Source organism: Canis lupus, chromosome 18 (assembly GCF_003254725.2).
Source record: "Canis lupus dingo isolate Sandy chromosome 18, ASM325472v2, whole genome shotgun sequence".
In the NCBI taxonomy this organism is placed as follows: domain Eukaryota; kingdom Metazoa; phylum Chordata; class Mammalia; order Carnivora; family Canidae; genus Canis; species Canis lupus.
The window spans coordinates 16,830,394-16,852,013 of NC_064260.1; the positions used below are offsets into that span (position 1 = coordinate 16,830,394).

The 21,620-nt window shown below is 42.6% G+C and overlaps 2 protein-coding genes across 4 annotated transcripts in view; one reads left to right on the top strand and one right to left on the bottom strand.

Annotated features, from left to right (window-relative positions):
- Positions 1-310: 310 nt before the first annotated feature.
- Positions 311-13,912, bottom strand: PSMC2 (proteasome 26S subunit, ATPase 2). Its single transcript, XM_025449568.3, has 12 exons — positions 13,714-13,912; positions 11,879-11,916; positions 11,001-11,082; positions 10,113-10,212; positions 5,646-5,777; positions 5,130-5,202; positions 4,640-4,735; positions 3,842-4,006; positions 2,968-3,055; positions 859-1,061; positions 659-755; positions 311-574 (listed from the first exon to the last, which is right to left on the bottom strand). The coding sequence occupies exons 1-12, from the start codon at positions 13,781-13,783 to the stop codon at positions 417-419; spliced, it is 1,302 nt and encodes a 433-aa protein (XP_025305353.1). The 5' UTR covers positions 13,784-13,912; the 3' UTR covers positions 311-416.
- Positions 13,913-14,141: 229 nt separating this feature from the next.
- Positions 14,142-21,620, top strand: part of DNAJC2 (DnaJ heat shock protein family (Hsp40) member C2) — a 39,724-nt gene continuing 32,245 nt past the window's right edge. Inside the window, exons 1-3 of one of the 3 annotated variants that reach the window (XM_025449565.3) lie at positions 14,142-14,308; positions 18,526-18,994; positions 21,112-21,302. In XM_025449565.3, the coding sequence (XP_025305350.1) occupies positions 18,931-18,994; positions 21,112-21,302 (255 nt within the window). In that variant the 5' untranslated portion in view covers positions 14,142-14,308; positions 18,526-18,930. Of the gene's footprint in view, positions 14,309-18,242; positions 18,995-21,111; positions 21,303-21,620 lie in introns of those variants that run through there. The other 2 variants (XM_049096737.1, XM_025449566.3) reach the window with 2 other exon arrangements.

The following is a 21,620-nucleotide window of genomic DNA, read 5'->3' on the forward strand; positions in this document are numbered from 1 at the left end:
ACACAGGAGTGGAGCTGACAGACTGGGACTTGAATCCCAGCTCTGCTACAAGTGTGAGAAGTAGGAAAGTTTTTGTGTGCCTTCTACCAAGATGCATTAGGTCCACCTCACTGGGCACATGGGAAGATACAATCAGCACTCAGCCAGCAGATGCCTAGAATGTACGTGGTCTGAACAAGCACTTCATGATATGGGACCCTTAAATGGTAGTGGATCAAAACACCGCATACATTGTAATAAGCTTTTCTCCCTAGCGACACCAGGTAACACCTTCTATTGTACTACAAAGAAAAGACATCTGAAAAAAGCATCCAGTTTTGAAACACTTTATTTTTGTGTGTGTAATGGTTATTAACAAGTCTATTTAATTAAGTTAGGATTCCAATGAAAAGTGTTTTCATGAAAGCCTTCAGGGCTCAGTTGTATGTCATATAGCGGGGAGTAGCGCTGAATTTGGCATAAGACTTAATGACCTTATTTACAGCCTCCAAGAAATCCTTCTCAGTAGCAATTTTTCGCCGTGCTCTGATGGCAAACATACCAGCTTCTGTGCAGACGCTTCTAATCTCAGCACCTTTCAAACAAAAAGAAAACAACAGGCTTATTAAAGCAGCCTGAATAGACATACCAGCAAATATAACAAGACCTTTTCACCTACCAGTGCTATTTGGACACAGTCGTGCTAACAATTCAAATCTGATATCTCTTTCAACACTCATTGAACGAGCATGAATCTTAAAAATGTGAGTCCGACCCTAAAAGTGAAATTGATAAATATTAAAGTGGAAAAATATCATTGGAAAAAAATTTTCAAGAGTAGGGATTCTTGAATTCTCTAAAATGAAATGCTTTTCTTACCTCTAGATCAGGTAAGCTAAATTCAATCTTCCTGTCCAATCTCCCTGGCCTCATCAGTGCAGGATCCAAAGTATCAGGTCTGTTAGTGGCCATCAGCACTTTAATGTTACCTCGAGGATCAAAACCATCCAGCTGATTGATCAGTTCCAGCATCGTCCTCTGTACTTCATTGTCTCCTCCAGCACCATCATCAAAACGAGCCCCTGAGAAGACGGAAAGAAGCTCTTCATGTCCACTCAGGAGGAGCACTATGTGGGACTCCAAAGTACTGTACGCCTCAGCTCACATCAGGAACAGCTCACTCTGAAGCACATCCTGTAAGAACAGCCTACTATACACAAAACTAATTAGAAAGTCCATCTTCCAAAAGGACTCATCATAGATTTATTTAACAGAGGCTCCTTTAAAGTTTTTTTTTTTAAACCTCTTTTAGGAATTTTTTTAAATCACTCAAGAACACTTCCATTTTCAGCATGATATATACACCTGGATAAGGCAACAGAATAAATACATGCAGACCTTAGCATTAATGTCAATCTCTCATTTCAACCAAAACAGCAAAAAACAAACAAAAGGCCTCCAAATACATATTTCATTTTTAGGTTGTATAACTACATATGATTGTAATTAATGTATTGCATACATTATAAAACAAAAACAATTTTTAAATGAGATTAAAAGTATAAAGAAAAATTCTAGGTTTCCCTCCTGTACCCTAATACTACTTTTTTTTTTTTTTAAAAGATTTTATTTATTTGTGAGAGACACAGAGAGAGAGAGAGAGGCAGAGACACAGGCAGAGGGAGAAGCAGGCTCCATGCAGGGATCACGCCCTGGGCTGAAGGCGGCGCTAAACCGCTGAGCCACCCGGGCTGCCCCTAATACTACTTTATACACAATCTACTTTGGAAACCACCGCTTCAGAGCATCCTGACATCAGAAGGCTTATTCCAAAAATACTATATAAATAACTTCAGAGTCACAACATACAACTGATACACTGTGGTCACGTTATGCCCCTCTGAGACATTAATCACAGATTTCCAAACCCAACAATACCCATTCAGTGTAAAGACAAGACCCTAGGTAACCTAACTGCAGTCCTCAAAGAGCCTTACAGGGTGCACCATGTTTTCAAGTCATTTTTGTTTGTTAAATAACTGAACATATGATATCTCTCGAGTTATTAAGAATTATTACTCTCAGGACCTGGGTAGCTCAGTCACAGTTAAGTGTCCAACTCTTGATTTTGGCTTAAATCATGATCTTAGGGTCATGAGATTGAGCCCTGCATTACACTCAGTGCTGGGCATGGAGCCTGCTTGAGATTCTCTTCCTTCTCCCTCTGCCCCTCCCCTCCTAAAAAAAAAAAAAAAAAAGATCACTCTCAAACTATTACTAGGCCTACAGAACACTTTAATTTTCAAAGTCTCTCAATTTTTTTTTTTTTTAGTAAGCTCCATACCCAGCATGGAACCCAATGCAAGGCTTGAACTCATAACCCTGAGATCAAGACCTGAGCTGAGATCAAGAGTTGGATGCTTATTAACCAACTGAGCCACCCAGGTGCCCCTATTACTTTAAACCCCTAAAAAACCCATGAAATAAACAAGGCAGGAACTGTTCTCTTTATAAGACAAGTGAACAGTGGCTCATAGTTAGAATAACCTGTCTAGATCTCACTGCTAATACTGTATTTCATCAAATCTATGAAGCCAACAATGACATTTATTTTATGTATACTTTATGAAAATCCATCAACTAAGTTATGCCCGCCCCAGTGCTTTCTTATGACATAGTAAATGAAGCTATATCCCAAGTTAGGAGTTGTTAAAATGTGAGCTATATCCCAAGTTAGGAGTTGTTAAAAATGTTGTCATGTGAATGAAATTAGGAAAGTATAAAGACTTGAGAAATAGCAATGCTCTATATTTTTTTCCTTTACAGTGTATCTCTTGTTTATTAGATCTGTAGCTCAGACATGCCAGAGCCCATAGAAGAGTTGGAATTAAAATTTTATACAAGATTACCAAGAGAACTCTACATATGTTACGTTAGAATGTTCACAAAAACCAATCCTAAAGCAGTTCTCTAAAATACCACTCATACCTCCAATAGCATCAATTTCATCAAAGAAGATAAGACAGGCTTTTTTGGTCCTGGCCATTTCAAAGAGCTCACGAACCATTCGAGCCCCCTAATGAGAAAAATAATTCAGAGTTGGTTTAAAACATTTTTTAAATATGGTAAGAAGCTTTTCAATGTTCCTAACAATATTCTCAATTATTACCTAAACTTTTTCAAAAGAAACAAGTTACCTATTCCATCAGAAGAATCTCACTACCTTCAAAAACAGGATTAATTTCATGATTCTGTACCTATTAAATAGCCAATACATCAAGACCTGAAGAGGTCAAATGAATACTGTCGAATAAAGGCACTTCAGTTAAACTTGAAATGAATGAAAGCATCTGATTTTACCACTTGGCATTTCTAATCACCTATTTGCTTTGTATGTTTTGATCAAGGAATAGAAGAATGCAGCTCTTTTACTAATTCTTATTCTAAGTATATTAATCGTTAATGTTTCAGATGCGATATAGTCCTAGACTTAACAAAAAAATACGTATGTATACATGTATGGATGTGTATATACCCTCGCACATACAAAGACGATTATGTTCTCTCTCAGTAGAATATGAAATGCTGCCCCTGAAATGGAAGTATACTTTTGAATGTATTCACCACATTTCTGGGGTCTTAGAAACCAAATCTGTAGAAAAGGTCATCTTTCTGAAGAAGGAGCATACTGGTTAAAAGTTTCAGGCAGTAGTTTCCAATGACCAAGGGAAGGCTGGTGGCTTCTGAACTACTCCTCACAATCCACCAATCCTGTCTCCATCCTTCAATGAGGAACTGCTATTCCACATGATAAATCTTTCACAGGGTTACATATTCTTAGATTCTGGTCAATTTACTTTACCTCACCGACGTACTTCTGTACAAGTTCAGATCCAATAACTCGAATGAAGCAAGCGTCAGTCCTGTTAGCAACTGCTCGAGCACAGAGTGTCTTGCCTGTACCCGGCGGACCAAAAAGCAGCACACCCTTGGGAGGCTCAATGCCGAGGTTAACAAACCTCTCTGGCTGTGATGGGAAACATTATTTTTACAGTCATCACTTCTGTATAATAAACACAGAATTACTTCTGTATCATATCTATAAATATTATATTTAAATAAAAATTAAGTCCACAACCTATATACTTGATCTAAGTAAGAATTTTACTTATTCTAAGACATGAGATCTAAACTAGACTCCTATCAATACACAATGCTGAACAGCTTTTAAAGGTATTTCTCCAATCCAGGCTTAACAAACATTTTCCCCCCAGTTTAAACAAATTACAGTGTTTTAATAAACAAAAGTATTATCTGGTGTTTAATATCCTAGTTTTTCATTATCCTCCCAAGCTGAATTTGACTCCATTTAAGCCTATTTGCTCTTGGTATCATTAAAACACATGGTTTCTTCTATAATAACTTATAACAGAGTTAGCATATTGCTAAAGGTTCCACCTCAACCTCCTCTGTCCCTCAAAATAGCAGATCTTTCTGTTTCTGAATAGGTCAGATCACTCAATCCTTCTGCTTTCTCTCTTCTGGAATGTACCAGCTCACCACCTCTCTATCCTGTACCCCCTCAAAAATTTTCACTAAACATAAAATTTTTAAAGCTATCAAATAACAGGCAATTTAATGCACGGACTTAGCTACTTACATGAAGTAATGGGGTTTCAACTACTTCTCGAAGTTTCTCAATCTGTTCCTTACAGCCACCCACATCACTGTATGTGACATCAGGTTTTTCCTCCACCTAAGATAAAGATGAAAATGTGTAATACACAGCCACAGGCTTTTGAATACTAGTTCAAATGTTCTATGCAGTAAAGCAGACCCAATACGCTAAAAGAAAAATCAGACTCATGGCAAATAAGAATTTTAGTAAAAATGGAACACACTGTCCAGTGTCCTAGAACCACTTGCAATATCACTTGTTACAACACTAAGTGAAAGAAAAACCAGTTAAAAAAAAAGGATTGATTTAAAAACTTTCTCATTGAAATATTGTTCAAAACATTTTTGTAACTCTTCAGTATAGGCCCACATATTGACAGTTTACTAGTCAAAGTTTTAAAACTCTTTGAGATGGATGCAACTGTATTCATAGTCATGTCATTCCTTTTCCCTCCCATATTTTCTTTTCTTACCTGCATCATGGTAACTGTTGGGTCAATCTTAGGAGGCAGCGGAATATGAATCTGATACTTATTTCTGTCCACACTAAGGAGGTAATAAAAAAGATCCTCACTCAAAGTACTCAAAAACTTTACTAGGCTAATTATCATGTATTGTATATGCATTAACTTATTTAATCCTAACTATCCCAGAGCAAGTGTTTCATCTGCTTACACCACATTACCTTAAATAGACTGCCAAACTCAACTCTAAAGTCCTACACTTGAATATGACATTTAAAGCCATTCACAAATTGAAAATTAAAAAAATAAAATCTTAAAAAAAATTAAAGCCATTCACAAAAAGCCCTAGTGGGGTTAGGGCAAAGCAGCAGATGCAGAAGAAAGGATGTTCAATAGTAGTGCTCTATGGGAGTACTTCTTGGTACTCTGCAGCAACCAGTTCATTCATTCAAAAGAAAGCCAAGGATGTGTTGTGACGTCATATCTTAAATGAAAGGAAAGTATTTACTGCAAATAGAATCTCACCCCACTCTCATCCCTTCTTCAATGTCCGTAGGTGCTACTTGATCACTGAGGTCCACCACAAACTTGGCAAACTGCTTCACGTTTATAATGTACTTTGGGTCCTCCGAATCAGCATTGATTATCTTTGTACACCTAACACAACAGAAGGCTTGATTAGTGTCAGGAAACTAAACCACTAATAATGAATTCAAGTAACTAGATTCTCTCCTGGGCAAGCAGGATACTAACAAGCAGGTACAAACCAGAACTGCAGAAATTAGGTCACTGTTAAAAATCCTTTTCTATAAAAAATTAAGTTAAACCACATATTTCATCATTAAGACAGTTCTCTAATTTCTTGATTTTCATAACTGTATTCCTCTCCTAGGATAGTACTCCTCTGTATCTTAAGTTACTCCGCATTTTATTTTCCAAGAAGATAGTCATCTTGTAAAACAGTCAAGGTCATCATTTTCAGAACTCTGGAAATTAATTACAGTCTGGTAACAATCCAAAGAATGTGCATTCAAGAAAAATGGCTGCATCCCTTTAGGAACAGTGAGCCTAGCTGTGTTCCAGCTTGCCTGTATCTCGTCTTCTTTCCTCAGCTCTGCAATAGACTTGAAAGCCAACAGCCTTGCAACCATGGTAATCGTGAAAAACAGTAACCTAGCAGCTACTGATAGGGTGGGGATGGGGATACCTGAATGGGTTTGGGGTTCCCCAAAAGCACAAGCATAAGGGACATGTCACTATTTGACCTGTCTGGCAGCTAACCAAAGAGCTCCATTCTCAGGACTTCTGTTTATTGCCTGACTCAGAGCTCACCCTGTGTGAACACCCCTACCAACAGGGCATTTGTTAGTGACTATCAGTGGCAATTGTTTAATATCCAAACTGTGAGGTGGCATTACCAGTTGTGGCTATTAAGAGGCTGACAAAAAATTCAAAGGAAAAACAGCAACAATAACACACCCTGGGGAAAACAGAAATCTAATTTCCAGAGCTGACATATTACATTATTTAAAATGTCTAGTTTCCATCAAAAAATTATGAGACATTGAAACAGGAAAGTTTGGCTCATATATTTATGGCTTTAAAAAGAAATTACGTCCTGATACATGCTATAGCATGAATCCTAAAACATTATGCTATGTGGAAGAATCCAGAAACAAAAGGTCATATACTGTATGACTCCATTTACATGAAATGTTCAAGATAGGCAAACCCATAGACAGGAGATTCATAGTTACTAGGGGTGAAGGGAGAGGGGAATAGGGATGGCTAATGGGTATGGGGTTTCTTTTGGGGGTGATGAAAATGATCTGAAGAGAATAAAACAAAAGTATCAAACAATGCTGGGGTCGGGTGGGATGGTGGTGGTGTAACTACTGAAAATGAGGAGAGTGGGGAGAGGAGAGGGCAAGGGTGAGTATAAGTGAACCCGTTGCCAAAATTCACTAGCCCTCTAGTTCACTGTTCTTCCCAAACATTAGACATTAGATACTATAGGAGACTGAAACCTTCTCTGGGAAAAATGACCATCCAAATGAAAAGATCTAAAGATACTGACACTGAAGGCTCCCCAAGTAAATATCCAATCACATAAGCTATAGTGAAGCTTACGACTGACATGCCTCACTAAGGAATCTAGTTTCTCTCAGCTTTTAAGTCTCCCACTAAAACCAAATCCCAATGTACGATTACCAGATCTAGCACAAAAGATGGACATCAAACAAGCAAAGGGGAAAAAAGCATCTTGGATGAAGTAGAAACTTTGCAGTTATCATTAATTTCCTTAGAGATGAGAACATATTACAACCATGATTCAAAAATAGAGGACATTCAGAAAAACAACAAAACACATGTATTGAAAGAATAAAGAGCTCTTAGAAATTAAAAACTTGGGAAGAAATACAGGAAGGAAAAAAAAGAGGACTTAAAGTGAAGAAAATCTCACAAACAGTAAGACAAAAAGAGAAACACACACACACACACACAGAGGAAAAGACTAGCATACTAGCAGAGATATCAAAAGGGCCCAAAAGCTTGTAAGTCTGGGATAGAGAAACAAGAAAATGGAAAGAAATAATTAAATAATTTCCAAAAAACCTGCCACAGTGAAGGACACTGAAGCCCAGTACCCTGGATGAAAATAGACCAATACTGAGGCATGTCATCATGAAGTTTCAGAATGAGAGCAAGGAGACATTACAACATTCAGATGAAGCACAAGTCACATATAGAGAAATGGGAATCAGAACAGCTTCAGACCAAAAACACCGGGAGGTGGAAGACAATTCAATGATGTCTTCAAAGTTCTGAAGAAGAAGGAACTTTATACCAGCTGAGATATTTTCAGACATATGTGGTCTCAAAATACTGCCTCCCAACTCACCTCTTTCAGGGAGCTCCAAAGAATAGAGCTCACCTAATGCGAGTGTAAGTAAACCAAAAAGAGAAACTCCTATGCAAGCAACAGGAGAGAGGCAAAGAAAGCTCCAGGATGGTTGTGATGTAGCAGGTGCAATAGGCCACAGTGCAAACCGAAGTGGGTCGGCAGGTGCTGGGAAAGACTTCTTCAGGAAGATGGACCTGAGAGAACCTGTGGCACAGCTGATGCACCTGAAGCATACATGAGAAAAAACCTGATGGACCTAACGCATCTGAAGAGCAATTTAGACAATCAGGAAAAACTGGAGGATTGAGTTTTTACATACATAGAAAACAACCCAATAGTTTTTACATACATAGGCAAACGAGAAAATAAGACAATTATGACAAGGAAAACAGAAAGTGGTACAAGAAAGAAAAAGTAATCACAGTTTTACTACTTGCCTCTTTGTGAACAGCATTACTTAGCCACAGTTACAACAAAAACAATGACTACTGCTCTAACCAAAATTTTAATGTAATTATATTAGGAGGATGTAGGGATGGGAAAGGTATGTCTTTGGGAGGAAGGCAGAGGAAACAAAACAAAATCCTCAAGCCAACAGAAAATACCTAAAATTAAAAAGAAAAAAAGATGTAACCTACAATATACAAGAATTGTGTAAGAATCATGAAGTTAGAAACCAAATAACCAGTTAAAAATTTTGAAAATAGGTGTCTTCCGGGAAGAGGAATTGGGAAAGACAGCTACTGCCCTAGAATTATTTAATTCTTTAAAACCACGATGAAAAAAATAAAATAAAATAAAATAAAATAAAAAAATAAAAAATAAATAAAACCACGATGAAACTTAAAAATAAACCAGTAAGTGCAAAGGAGAGACAGAAAAAAGGGAGTGAGGATAGAAGGAAAAGAGGAAAGGAAAACTAATTTTTAGCTATAGTAAAGACGTAAAACTGAAACAAAATTTTCAATGATTAGAATAAAACACAGGAGATTATAATCTTGGATCGGGCCAATTAAGCCTTCTTGAGCAACAATCAAAACCAAAATTAATAATGAAAATATTCATGTATTTTATTAACCTCCTAAATATTTTAAACATTAATACAACAAAAGGTACTGAGAAGTGAAAAGTCAAATGACAGAATGGGAAAAGATATTTGTAACATATTGAAAAAAGATTAATATATACAATATATAAAAGTGCTCCTAAAAATTCACAAGAAACAACCCAATAGAACAAAACATGAACGGACACAGAAATACAAATGTTTAGTAAGTATAAGAAGCTGTCATACTAGCAATCAGAAGATGCAAATTAAAATGAGATTTCTTTACCCCCAAATGGTAAAAGCATAAAAACAGAATATCATGTATCTTATACTAATCAGGCAAACAGGCATTTGCCTCAAAACCTCATATTAAGGAGTGTAAACTGGTCAAACCACCTCTTTCCAGATTTTCAAAACCATAAATGCCTTTGATCTCACAATTCCACTGCTAATAAGCTACACTACAGAAGTATATGCACACACAGAGAAACATTTAACATAAACATTCAGGTAGCACCATGTAAAGTAACAAACTGAAAATCAAAATCTACAGATGAGTAATTTTTTAAAAACAAGAGAAACAAGAAAAAGAAGTCCTTAAAAAAATATCAGGATATGCTCCTTTGCACATAAATATACATATGAAGATACAAGGAAGGACTAAGAGGACCAAACTATTTCCAGTTACAGCTGAGGAAAGGGCAATAGGACAGTGAAAATGCGAAGGGAGGTTTAGCTATTTTCATCTCATCTTTTTGTACCATCTGAATCTTTCATATGATTATGTCTTCACCTACTTCTTGAATAATTGTCGAAGGCATAAAATTTAATCCCTGATAATTCTGTAGAAATCTTTATGTAGTTAGAATTTGGAATAAAAATAAATAAATTAATTAATTAATTAAAAATAAAAATAAAAATAAAAATAAATAAAAAGTATTTGGAATAAAACGTTTTTATGAACTATTGCATTATATCCTAGATCTAAAAAGTGCTTGGAAGTATAGATAAAAATAAATGTCCAGCATGCTATCCATACCTCGCAACCTGCAAAGGCTGTTCACTCTGCAGTGTTTGCTTATCTGCAGCCAAATCCCAGAGTGCTGGTGGGGCCAGGCCAGTATCAGATTCTTTAATACCTACATAAAACATAAAAAAAAGGTAACAAAATTCACCAGAACATAATGCATCACCTGCAAGCAAGCTTTCTTAACCTCAGCACTACTGACATTTTGAACTGAATAATTTGTTGTGGGAGTTGTCCTGTGCATTTTCATATAGGAACATCACGGGCCGCTAGCCACCAGATACCACCAGCACCACCTCCCCCTCAAGTCATGAGAATCAAGAGTATCTCTAGCATTGCCAAATGTCCTGAAGGAAGCTTGGCACTCGACAAAATCACCCCATTTGAAAACCACCACCCTAAAGTAGCCACAAGCCAAAATTCAACACCATATCTGAAAAATTTGTGCAGGTCAACTATAAAACTTCACCACTCAAATTACTAAGTAGAAAAGTTTCCAACGGCTAAGCAACAGCCCACATACTTCAAGCAATACCATGTGAGACCACATTTTTATTCACTAAGAAATTTTTACTTGTTTATTAGTTTACCGAACATGGTTCTGACCAACATAAACATTACTTGTTTAAAGGATGATGTTGGAAAATAAATAGATAAATAAATAAACACATACATACATAAATAAATAAAGGATGATGTTGCTTAACTACTTAAACACTGAATTTGGTTTTAAGAGGTAGTGAAAAATTATTAAAGGAGATCTACTTTCTTAACAGAGAGGAAGGATAATAATTTTTTAAATCTGCAATTCATGAAAGAGTAACATTTGTATTTAAACTATTTTGATATAATTAACACATGACATTTAAAGACAGGAGATAAAAATAAAGAAATACATACCAGTGAGCTCATTAATTTTCTTGAGAAGCTGTTGAATGTCATCTTCAACTTGCTTTATCTGCCTAGAGTAAGTGCTTTGACCCTAGGAAATAAAGATCACTTTAATTAGAACATTAAGACAACAATTTGTTACACTGCAGACAGAAACTTTTAAGTTACAATTTTAATAGCTATTATTGACCTAACCCTTGTGAAGTGGAAATAGAGAGAGCTTATCTTTCTATTTTTTTGAGCTTATCTTTCATAGGTATTTCTAAACCAGTATTTTCCCCCCAGACAACACTCCATTATTATGCAAACTAACAAATGAAAATCATGCCTGAAATTAACCACAACTACAAGCTCATTTCTATGCATTAAAACTTTCCATTTCAGGGATCCCTGGGTGGCGCAGCGGTTTGGCGCCTGCCTTTGGCCCGGGGCGCGATCCTGGAGGCCTGGGATCGAATCCCACGTCGGGCTCCCTGCATGGAGCCTGCTTCTCCCTCTGCCTGTGTCTCTGCCTCTCTGTCTCTCTCTGTGTAACTATCATGAATAAATAAATAAAATCTTTAAAAAAAAAAAAAAAAAAAAAAAAAAAAAAAAAAACCTTTCCATTTCAGATCTAGTTCAGTTATATACATTTTAAATGTAGTAAACACTTGTGAAAACTATTTCAAATATTCTTCAATATATTACCACATGTACAAGCTTTAACATGCAGGAATATTTACTCTCTGATCTAATCTAGAGAGAAAGTGTGATACCTAACTTCTTTCAGGAAGGATTATTATAATCTGCTAGACACTGTCCTTGAATTATTTTGGAAGGATAATATCAACAACAGTTCTTATTTCAACATAAAACATCTATATTTGGTAGACAATGAAAGGACTTACATAAGTTTTCAGCAAGGCAATATCTCCCTCATCCAGAGCTAAAATAAGAGAATGAATATATTAGTTTCAAAAAGAGGAAATTAAAGATGACAGTTATTTTCTGTTCAATTTAAATTGCATTTATTGAGTGACAAAAAGTATGCAAAGTTGTAACAATTTAAATAAAACCAACAAAAAGTTTCTGGACTCAAGGAACTTTTACCTAATTTGGTCAAGGCAGATTTTTACAAAGTGTGTAACATAGGGATGCTAGAGTGGCTCAGTGGGATGGAATCCTGAATTGGGCTCCCCATAGGGAGCCTGCTTCTCCCTCTACCTGTGACTGCCTCTCTCTGTCTCTCATGAATGAATAAAATCAATCAATCAGAGACTAAAAGGGGAAGAAATGGGGGGGGGGGGGGGGGCTTGGTGTGCATGATCTCCTGCACTGTTGGCAGAAGTGCCAGAGAGTAATTTCCCAATATCAAAATGACAACTCCACCTCTAAAATCTACTCCAGGGATCCCTGGGTGGCGCAGCGGTTTGGCGCCTGCCTTTGGCCCAGGGCGCGATCCTGGAGACCCGGGATCGAATCCCACGTCAGGCTCCCGGTGCATGGAGCCCTCTGCCTATGTCTCTGCCTCTCTCTCTCTCTCTCCCTGTGTGACTATCATAAATAAATAAAAATTTTTAAAAATAAATAAATAAATAAAATCTACTCCAAAGCTTGTGTTTGTGCCTGCGGTAAAAGTTATAGGAACAGGGCAGCCTGGGTGGCTCAGCGGTTTAACCCGCCTTCAGCCCAGGGCGAGACCCTGGAGACCCGGATCGAGTCCCACGTCGAGCTCCCTGCATGGAGTCTGCTCCTCCCTCTGCCTGTGTCTCTGCCTCTCTCTCATAAATAAATAAAATCTTTTTTAAAAAAAAAGTAATAGGAACAAAGTTACTCATTGCTCTGGAATGGCCATCATTGTGGAAGAAATATACATGTGCATCAACAAGCGGTTGTTTTTTTTGTTTTTGTTTTTTTTTAAGGATTTTATTTATTTGACAGAAGGAGAGCGCGCTCGCAAGCAGAGGGAGGCGCAGAGGGAGAGGCCGGCTCCCCACAGAGCAGGGAGTGTGAGATCAGGACCCGGGGCGAAGGCAGATACTTAACAGACTGAGCCACCCTGGCGCCCCGAGAGGACTAATCAGATCTATTCTACTGCTCATCCAATGAAGTGGGAAAGTATGCAGATGCAGGCAGGCAGACATCACTGACTTTATAACGGTATGAGCTTATCCCTAAGACGCCCTAAGATTGAGGGGAGGGGGGAGCAAGACGTACAGTATGCTACATGTATGTAAAAATAAATAAAACAAGCGCTTGTAGACGCACAGACAAGGTCTAGAGAGATCTACGCAAAATGGCAGCACCGGTTGTAATGGTTGGCCGGGGCCGAGGACGAGGCACTTCTCAGTGTTCTGCGTTTCACGCCCTAAGTGTTTTGACCTGTTCGAATACGAGCCGGTCAAAGGACGGTTCTGTTTTGGTTTTAAAGAAAACAACGTGTCAGGGTCCGGGCTGCGCCGGGGCGGCGCGCGGTGCCCTGGGGCGGGGGGCGGGGACGCGGGGACCGAGCGCCGCCAGCGGGGAAGCGAGGACCGGCGAGGCCCGCGAGGCCCCAAGGCCCCCAAGGCCCCCAAGGCCCCCAAAGCCCCGGCGGCCACGGCGGCGGGGCGGAGCGCAACGCGGGGCCGCACGGGGGGCGCGCGGGAGGCAGGCGGGCTGGGGCGGCGGCCGCAGGGACGCAGCGCCCGCCCCGCACGCGCCCCCCTCCCGGGCCCGCGGGCGCCGGCCTGTGTCCACTGACCTCGGATGGGCTTGTCGTCCTTCTCGTCCTCTTTGGTTTTGCGCTGATCCGCACCGAGGTAATCCGGCATTTTCGGAGCTCCGAGGGCCTGGGCTCCGCGGGGATTACACAGCACCTCGGCCGCTTCCGGTGGCGCCGCTCCTTCCCTTCCGGGCCGGAAGTAAGCCGGGCTCGGGGAACCGTTTTGGTCTGCGCACGACAACCGGAAGCGGGTGGCCGGACGCCAGGCGCCCGCGTCCTGCGCGTGTGGGCGCCGTGGGGCGACTGCTCGGTGTGGGGCACGCGGGTGGGCCCCGGCCTCGAGCGGCGCGGGCCCGGGCTCCAGCTTCCGAGACCCGCCCGGCCGCGTCCCCGCGTTCAACGCCGCGTCTAGCCGTTGCCTTGCGGGGCGCCTGGGGTGACCGCTCCGCGCCCCGGGCCGCCCTTACCTCACCCGGACGTTACCGTAACTCAGCCTGTGGCGCGCGGGCTGCGCAGCGAGTGGCGGAGCCGCGAGGGGAGCGGAAGCTCTCGTTAGTTCGCTGTCCGCGTGGGCAGGCGGTGAACAGTCTGGAATTTTGGACGTCCTGTCAGGAGCGGGGAGGCCCGTCCTCAGGTACAGGGCAGCTGCGGCAGAGCGCAGCGTTGGAATGAAGTTAGGGACGCCGGGGGCCTCGGCGGTCGAGCGCCTGCCCGCGGCTCGGGTCGGGGCCCCGGGGTCTCGGGATCGGGCCCCACGTCGGGCTCCCCGCGGGGGCCTGCTTCTCCCCCTGCCTGGGTCTCTGCCTCTCCCTGTGTCTCTCAGGAATGACTGACTGACTGACTGAATGAATGAATGAATGAATGAATGACAAATAATAAATGATATAATTTTCTTTTAAAAAAATCAGGTGATGAACAGAAGTGAGTAGTTAGGAAACAACTGTAAGTTTGGAAATGAAAAGCCTGACAGCGAATAGAGTGAAACTGTGACCTGCAGGTGAGAGGAAGTATCCGCACGTCATAAATCCCATAAGGGATTAATATCTTGGATATATGAAAAACCAATTCAACAAGAGACAGCCTCGTTTTTTAAAAGGATTTTATTTATTTATGATACACAGAGAGAGAGGCAGAGACACAGGCAGAGGGAGAAGCAGGCTCCATGCAGGGAGCCCGACATGGGACTCGATCCTGAGTCTCCAGGATCACGCCCTGGGCTGAAGGCAGCGCTAAACCGCTGCGCCACCCGGGGATCCCCAGACAGCCCCATTTTTAAAAAGGGGCGTTGGGGGCGCCAGGGTGGCCCCGCGGGTTGAGCCTTGGACTCTGGATTTTGGCTTAGGTTATGCTCTCAGGGCCCCAGGGTGGGGTCTCGCATGAGCTAGGCACTCAGCATGAAATCGCCTGGTCTCCCGCTGCTCCTCCCCTGCTCACTCTCAAATACGTAAATAAAATCTTGAAAAAATAACTAGAAATGGGCAATGGACTCAAACATCTCTCCAAAGAAGATATACAATAGGGGATCCCTGAGTGGCTCAGCGGTTTGGCGCCTGCCTTTGGCCCAGGGCGTGACCCTAGGGTCCCGGGATCCGACTGCACGTCGGACTCCCAGTAGGGAGCCTGCTTCTCCCTCTGCCTGTGTCTCTGCCTCTCTGTGTCTCTCTCATGAATAAATAAATCTTAAAAAAAAAAAAAAAAAAAAAAATACAGGGCAGCCTGGGTGGCGCAGCGGTTTAGCGCCGCCTTCAGCCCGGGGTGTGATCCTGGAGACCTAGGATCAAGTTCTGTGTCGGGCTCCCTGCAGGGAGCCTGCTTCTCCCTCTGCCTGTCTCTGCCTCTCTCTCCCTCTGTCATGAATAAATAAATAAAATCTTAAAAAAAAATACAATAGCCAGCAAGCACGTGAAAAAGATACTCAACAGCACCAGCCACTGGGAAATGCAAATCCAAACCGGGAAATACCGCCTTACACCCAATAGAATGGCTACTACGAAAAAAGGGGGGGAGGGGGGAGGGGGGGAGGAGAAAGGAAATAAGTGTTGGGGAGGATGTGAAGAAAAGAAACCCCTCCCTACTGTTGGTGAGAATAAAAAGAGATATAACTGGAAAGTAGTATGGCAGTTCCTCAAAAAAAAAAAAATTAAAAATATAAATTACCCTATGATCTAGCAATTTCAGCTCTGGATATACTCCAAAGAACAAAAGCCAGGTCTCAAAAAAAAAAAAAAAATTTATATCTCCATTTTCGTAGCAGCATTACAATAGCCAAAAGGTGAAAGCAACCCAATAGGCAGATGAACGGGTAAGGAAAGTGTACATACCGTGAGATAGTATTTGGCCTTAAAAAGGAAAGTAGGGATCCCTGGGTGGCGCAGCGGTTTAGCGCCTGCCTTTGGCGCAGGGCGCGATCCTGGAGACTCGGGATCGAGTCCCACGTTGGGCTCCTGGTGCATGGAGCCTGCTTCTCCCTCTGCCTATGTCTCTGCCTCTCTCTCTCTCTCTCTCTCTCTCTCTCTCTCTCTCTCTCTCCCTCTCTATCATAAATAAATAAAAATTTAAAAAATTAAAAAAAAAGTAATTGGGATCCCTGGGTGGCTCAGCGGTTTGGCGCCTGCCTTTGGCCGGGAGCGCGATCCTGGAATCTTGGGATCGAGTCCTGCGTCGGGCTCCCTGCATGGAGTCTGCTTCTCCCTCCTCTTGTCTCTCTGTCTCTCTGTCTCTCTCTCTCTCTCTCTCTCTATGTCTATCATAAATGAGTAAAAAAAATCTTAAAAAAAAAGGAAAGAAATTCGGACACATAGTACAATTGTAAAGATATTATACCAGGTAATTAGCCAGTCACGAAAAGACAGCGTCTTGCAAGTGATTCCACTTCTATGAGGTACCTAGAGTAGTCAGATTCTTAGAGCAGGGCACCTGGGTGGCTGCCTTTGGCTCAGGTCATGATCTCAAGGTCCCGGGATGGAGCCCCTCGCCCTGCTCCCGGCTCAGCCAGCGGGGAGTCTGCTGCTGCCACTTCTGCCCCTCGCCCTGCTTGTGTGCGCATACTATGCTCTCTCAATAAATAAAATATTTAAAAAGAAAACAATTCTTAGAGACAAGTTAAAATGGTGGTTGCCAGAGCCTGCAGGGAGGCCAAAATGGGAAGTTGTTATTTAATGAGTCTAGAGTTTCAGTTTTGCAAGTTGAAAAGAATTCTGACAATTGGTTGCACAACAAAATGAATGTATTTAACGCTAAACTGTACACTAAAAAATGGTTAGGATGTGAATTTCATGCTATGTGTTTTTTACCACAATTTTGAAAAATCCCATATGACCTTAGAGAAACTGTAAGAACAGATGTGTAGGTGTGAAAAAAAAAAAAAAAAGGATGGGGTAGGAGTGAGAAAAAATTAAAGTGGAGTCAGGCTATTTCCTGTTTTATTTTTTTTTCTTTTTTCTTTTTTTAAGATTTTATTTGACAGAGCATGAGCAAGGGAAGGAGAGGCGGGAGGGAGAAGTAGACTCACCACTGAGCATTGAGCCCAACCTGGGGCCGGGTCCCAGGACCCTCAGATAATGACCTGAGCGATAAGCAGATGCTTAACCAACTGAGCCACCCAGGTGCCTCTTAAAGATTTTTTTTTTCATAAGCGGTTATATTAATAAAGAAAAGGGTCAGGAGGTGGTTTAGGGGGAGATAATTAACTTACTTTTTGAAATGTTGATTTTGGGGCAGCCCGGGTAGCTCAGCAGTTTAGTGTCTGCCTTCCGCCCAGGGTGTGATCCTGGAGACTTGGGATCAAGCCCCACGTTGGGCTCCCTGCATGGAGCCTGCTTCTCCCTCTGCCTGCGTCTCTGCCTCTCTCTCTCTCTCTCTCTGTCTCTCAATCTTTTTTAGAAATGTCGAATTTGAAGTGACATTTTCATCATGTGGTAGACAGCGGGCCAATTCGACTTATTTAACAGTGAAAATATCATTTCTAGAGAATAAAGCTCTTAACATCTGGTATTCTGTAACACACGGATTCTCTGATTTTGCTCAACCTATTCCAGGTATTGCTACGTGGCTGGTGGCGGTGGAGAGAGGGGTGACTCTTCATCTACTGGTTCCCTTTTGCTAGTTCTTGTGTTTGACCTCAATCCCAGAAGGAATTAATTTTTTTTGTTTTTTTATTTATGATAGTCAGAGAGAGAGAGAGAGGCAGACACAGGCAGAGGGAGAAGCAGGCTCCATGCACCGGGAGCCCGACGTGGGATTCGACCCCGGGTCTCCAGGATCACGCCCTGGGCCAAAGGCAGGCGCCAAACCGCTGCGCCACCCAGGGATCCCCACCCAGAAGGAATTATAGTAGGAGTACAACTGATTTTTACATTAAACAACTAAGTTCCAGGGCCCTATAATTGGTAATATCTTGGGAAAAACAAAAAACTTCCTGCTTTTAAAGCAGAGTAAAAAAAGATTGCCGGCTTTAGAATAGAATCTTAACAGTGAGGAGGTGATTTTCACTAAATGTTATGAGGTTTAGATGAGACAACACAGGTAAATAACTTAGTAATATCGCAACAAACATTAGTTGACTTTTTTTTTAAGATTTTATTTACTCACGAGACAGAGGCAGAGACACAGGCAGAGAAGCAAGCTCCCTGTGGGGAACCCGACGTGGGACTCGATCCCAGGACATTGGGGTCACGCCCTGGGCATCACGAAGGCATATGCTCAACCACTGGGCCACCCAGGCGTCCTTAGTTGACATTACTTAGGTAGATGCAAAGACATTACAGATGTAGGTACAAAATTCTCCACAGATGTAGAGTACAATAATTCTCAACACTAATTTGTACATATCCTTTCATTTTCTATTCTTAGGAGTAGAGCTACTGGAAAAATCATCGGTTAGGTTCGGGCTAACTGAGTGATTTAAAAATAATATTTTAAGAGCCGCTTGGGAAAATCCTGCTTCACGGGTATAGCCCCTGGTGGTGGAGAAGACTCCTTTTCGCCGCGGAACGGAGGCGTCTAGGAACCTTTGTTTTGTGAGCGTTGGTCCCCAGCCGGACCGAGACAGCGGCCGGACCGGGCTGCCGCCCACGTTGGCGCGGCGTGCGGGGGTGGCTTCGGCCGCCGCACCGCGAAAGGTCCATCCCGGAAGTAGTTGTCGGTCGTCTCCATGCGCCGGCTCCCGGGCGTCGCGGAGCCAGGGCGCGAGGCTCGGACGGAGAGGTAGAGCCGGAGAGGACGCCAAGCGCCCTGCGCCCGGGCCGCGGCGCCATCATGCTGCTCCTGCCGAGCGCCGCGGACGGCCAGGGCACCGCCATCAGCCACGCTCTGACCTCGGGTACGTGCCCGCCCAGCCCCGCTCCGTCCCGCCGCGGCCGCCCTTGCCGCCGTCCTCCGCCTGCGCGGCCCCGGCGACGAGCGGCCGGCGCGTGGGGCCGGGACGCCGGGGCCTCTTCGCAGCGGGCGGTGGAGAAATCCTGCCCCGGCTGAACGGAGGGAGGGAGGGGGCGTCGTCCCCGCGTGGCGGCTGCTGACTCCCGGGTCGGCAGCGGAGCCCGCGGCCCCCAAGGAGGCCCCTGAGCGTGTCGGCGCCGGGGCGGCAGGCTGCCCGGGCCCCCGCTGCTCGGCCGCTGCGCACCGTGCTCCGGCCCCGCGCTCGCGGCGGCTTTGTTTCCCCAAGTGTCAGGACTCGGACGCCGCTCCCCGCGGCCCCTCGGCGTGGACAGGTCGCGGCCGCGCTGCTGCGGGAGCCGTTGGGTCGGTGCGTGTCGGCCTCCCGCGGCCCCGTAGTGACCCGCGCCGCGCAGACAGCCGGCCCCGGGGCGGGGTGTGCGCGGCGTCCGCCCGCCGAAGCCGGAGTCCGCGTCCGCCCGAAGGGAAAGCTCCGGAGAGGAGGCTCTTAGAGCCCCGGCGCGTGCTGCGCAGCCAGCGCTCCTCGAACTCTGTGTTGAATCCTCTCCTCCGTAGGGGACAGGAACGCTTAATTTCCCAAGCAACTAAAGCACGAAAAAATCAGTTATTTTTATTTTTAGAAAGCTGTGGGCATCGGGTACAAGGGGAGACTTGGATCGGAGTTGCTGACTGCTGGACACAGGGAAGCTTTTTGCAGTCATACGGACCCATGAAATCAAAGTGGTGTTGGGGGGTTGTTTTCCTTTCCTGACTCAGATTACCCTTTTTTTGAACTGCTCATACACGCACGTACAGTGATTTATCCCTGCTTCTCAGGAATGACGAGGACGCCTTGCTCTGATAGGACACTTTGTGGTTTTCAAAGTGTGGTTTGTCACTCAGTCTAACACGGAACCATGCAAGATAGATACCGTTCTGGTTTTGCAGTACATCTCTGGCTCATTCTCCACAGCCCCCGAGTGTCAGACCTAGACGAAATCCAGAGCTGCTCACTTCACATCTAGAGCGAGTTTCACTGTAGCGTCGCTGTCTTAGTAGATCCTCATGAGCTGCTTGGAGAGCTGTCTTCCAGGACAAACCATTGCTAGCAAATTCTTAACATTTTTAAAAGCTACCTGAATTCGAGGTTTTAATTAAGGTATTTTGACTTGTTTTCAGAAAACCTTTTTTTTTTTTTTTTTTGATGATAGTTTTTTAGGACAGTTTATCATTTGTTTGTTTGTTTTTTTTTTTTTTTAACAATTATTGATTTGAAAGTAAAGCAGTTGGCAGCATTTCTTCCCTGTTCCTCACCTTCCTCTTACATTCTCAGGAAAGTTTTGATTCATTGTTGATATTGCTGAATATTTGTCTGATAACTGGAAGAGGTTGATTGAATATTCTGTAAATACTAGGAAATGATTATTGCTAGCCCTCATGTTTACTGGATTGCAGGCATTCCTTGTTTTATGGCACTTTATTGTGCTTGGATGATACTGCCTTTTTTTTTTTTTTTTTTTTTTTTTTAAACAAATTGAAGGTTTGTGGCAGTCCTGTGTGGAGCAAGTCTATCCGCACAACTTTTCCAGCAGTGTTTGTTTACTCTGTGTCTCTGTCACATTTTGGTAATAGAGGCTTTTAAATTTTTCAACACTGTTGTGGTGATCTGAGATCAGTGATTATGACTCCCTGACAGCTCAGATGGTGGTTACCGTTATTTAGCAATGAAGTATTTTAAAATTAAGGTATATACGTTGTTTTCTTTACACGTAATACTATTGGATTCTTAATAGACCACAATCTAGTGTAAAACATAATTTTTTGTATGCACTGGGAAACCAAAAAATATATTAGATTCACCTTTTTTTTTGCAGTATTTGCATTTTTGTGGTGGTCTAGAACCAAACCTGCACTATCTCAGGTATCCTTGTAGTGTAATTATTTCCTTAGTTGATGGTCTTTAAATTATATTCTGATGCTGTCTCTGTTTTAATCTTATATTGCCTTGAAATAGATTTATTCCATGCAATACATTGAAGCCTCTCTTAACGCTTTCAATCACAGCCTCAACACTCTGTCAAGTTGAACCTGTGGGAAGATGGTTTGAAGCTTTTGTTAAGAGGAGAAACAGAAATGCTTCTGCCTCTTTTCAGGAACTGGAGGATAAGAAAGAGTTATCAGAGGAATCAGAAGATGAAGAATTGCAATTAGAAGAGTTTCCCATGTTGAAAACACTTGATCCCAAAGACTGGAAGGTATTTAATATCTGAATCTTTTGTTCAGTCAGATGCTTTGTTAAGTGTAGGAGGTTTTCCCATAAGTTTTCTGACACTAAGTTAAGATGCTCAACAAGAGCACCATAATTGAGCACCCATTTATTGTTAAGCTTGGAGTAGGATAGCACTCATCATAGGATACTGTCTCTGCTGGAAAAATTCTGGACATTTTCACAGAAGCGTAATGTTTGAGCTGGCCTTAAAAGGATGAAGGGCAGTTTGTTAAGCAGAGAAGGGAGAAAGGGTGTTCTGGGTAGAAGGAATAGATCTGTATTTAATATCTGAATCTTTTGTTCA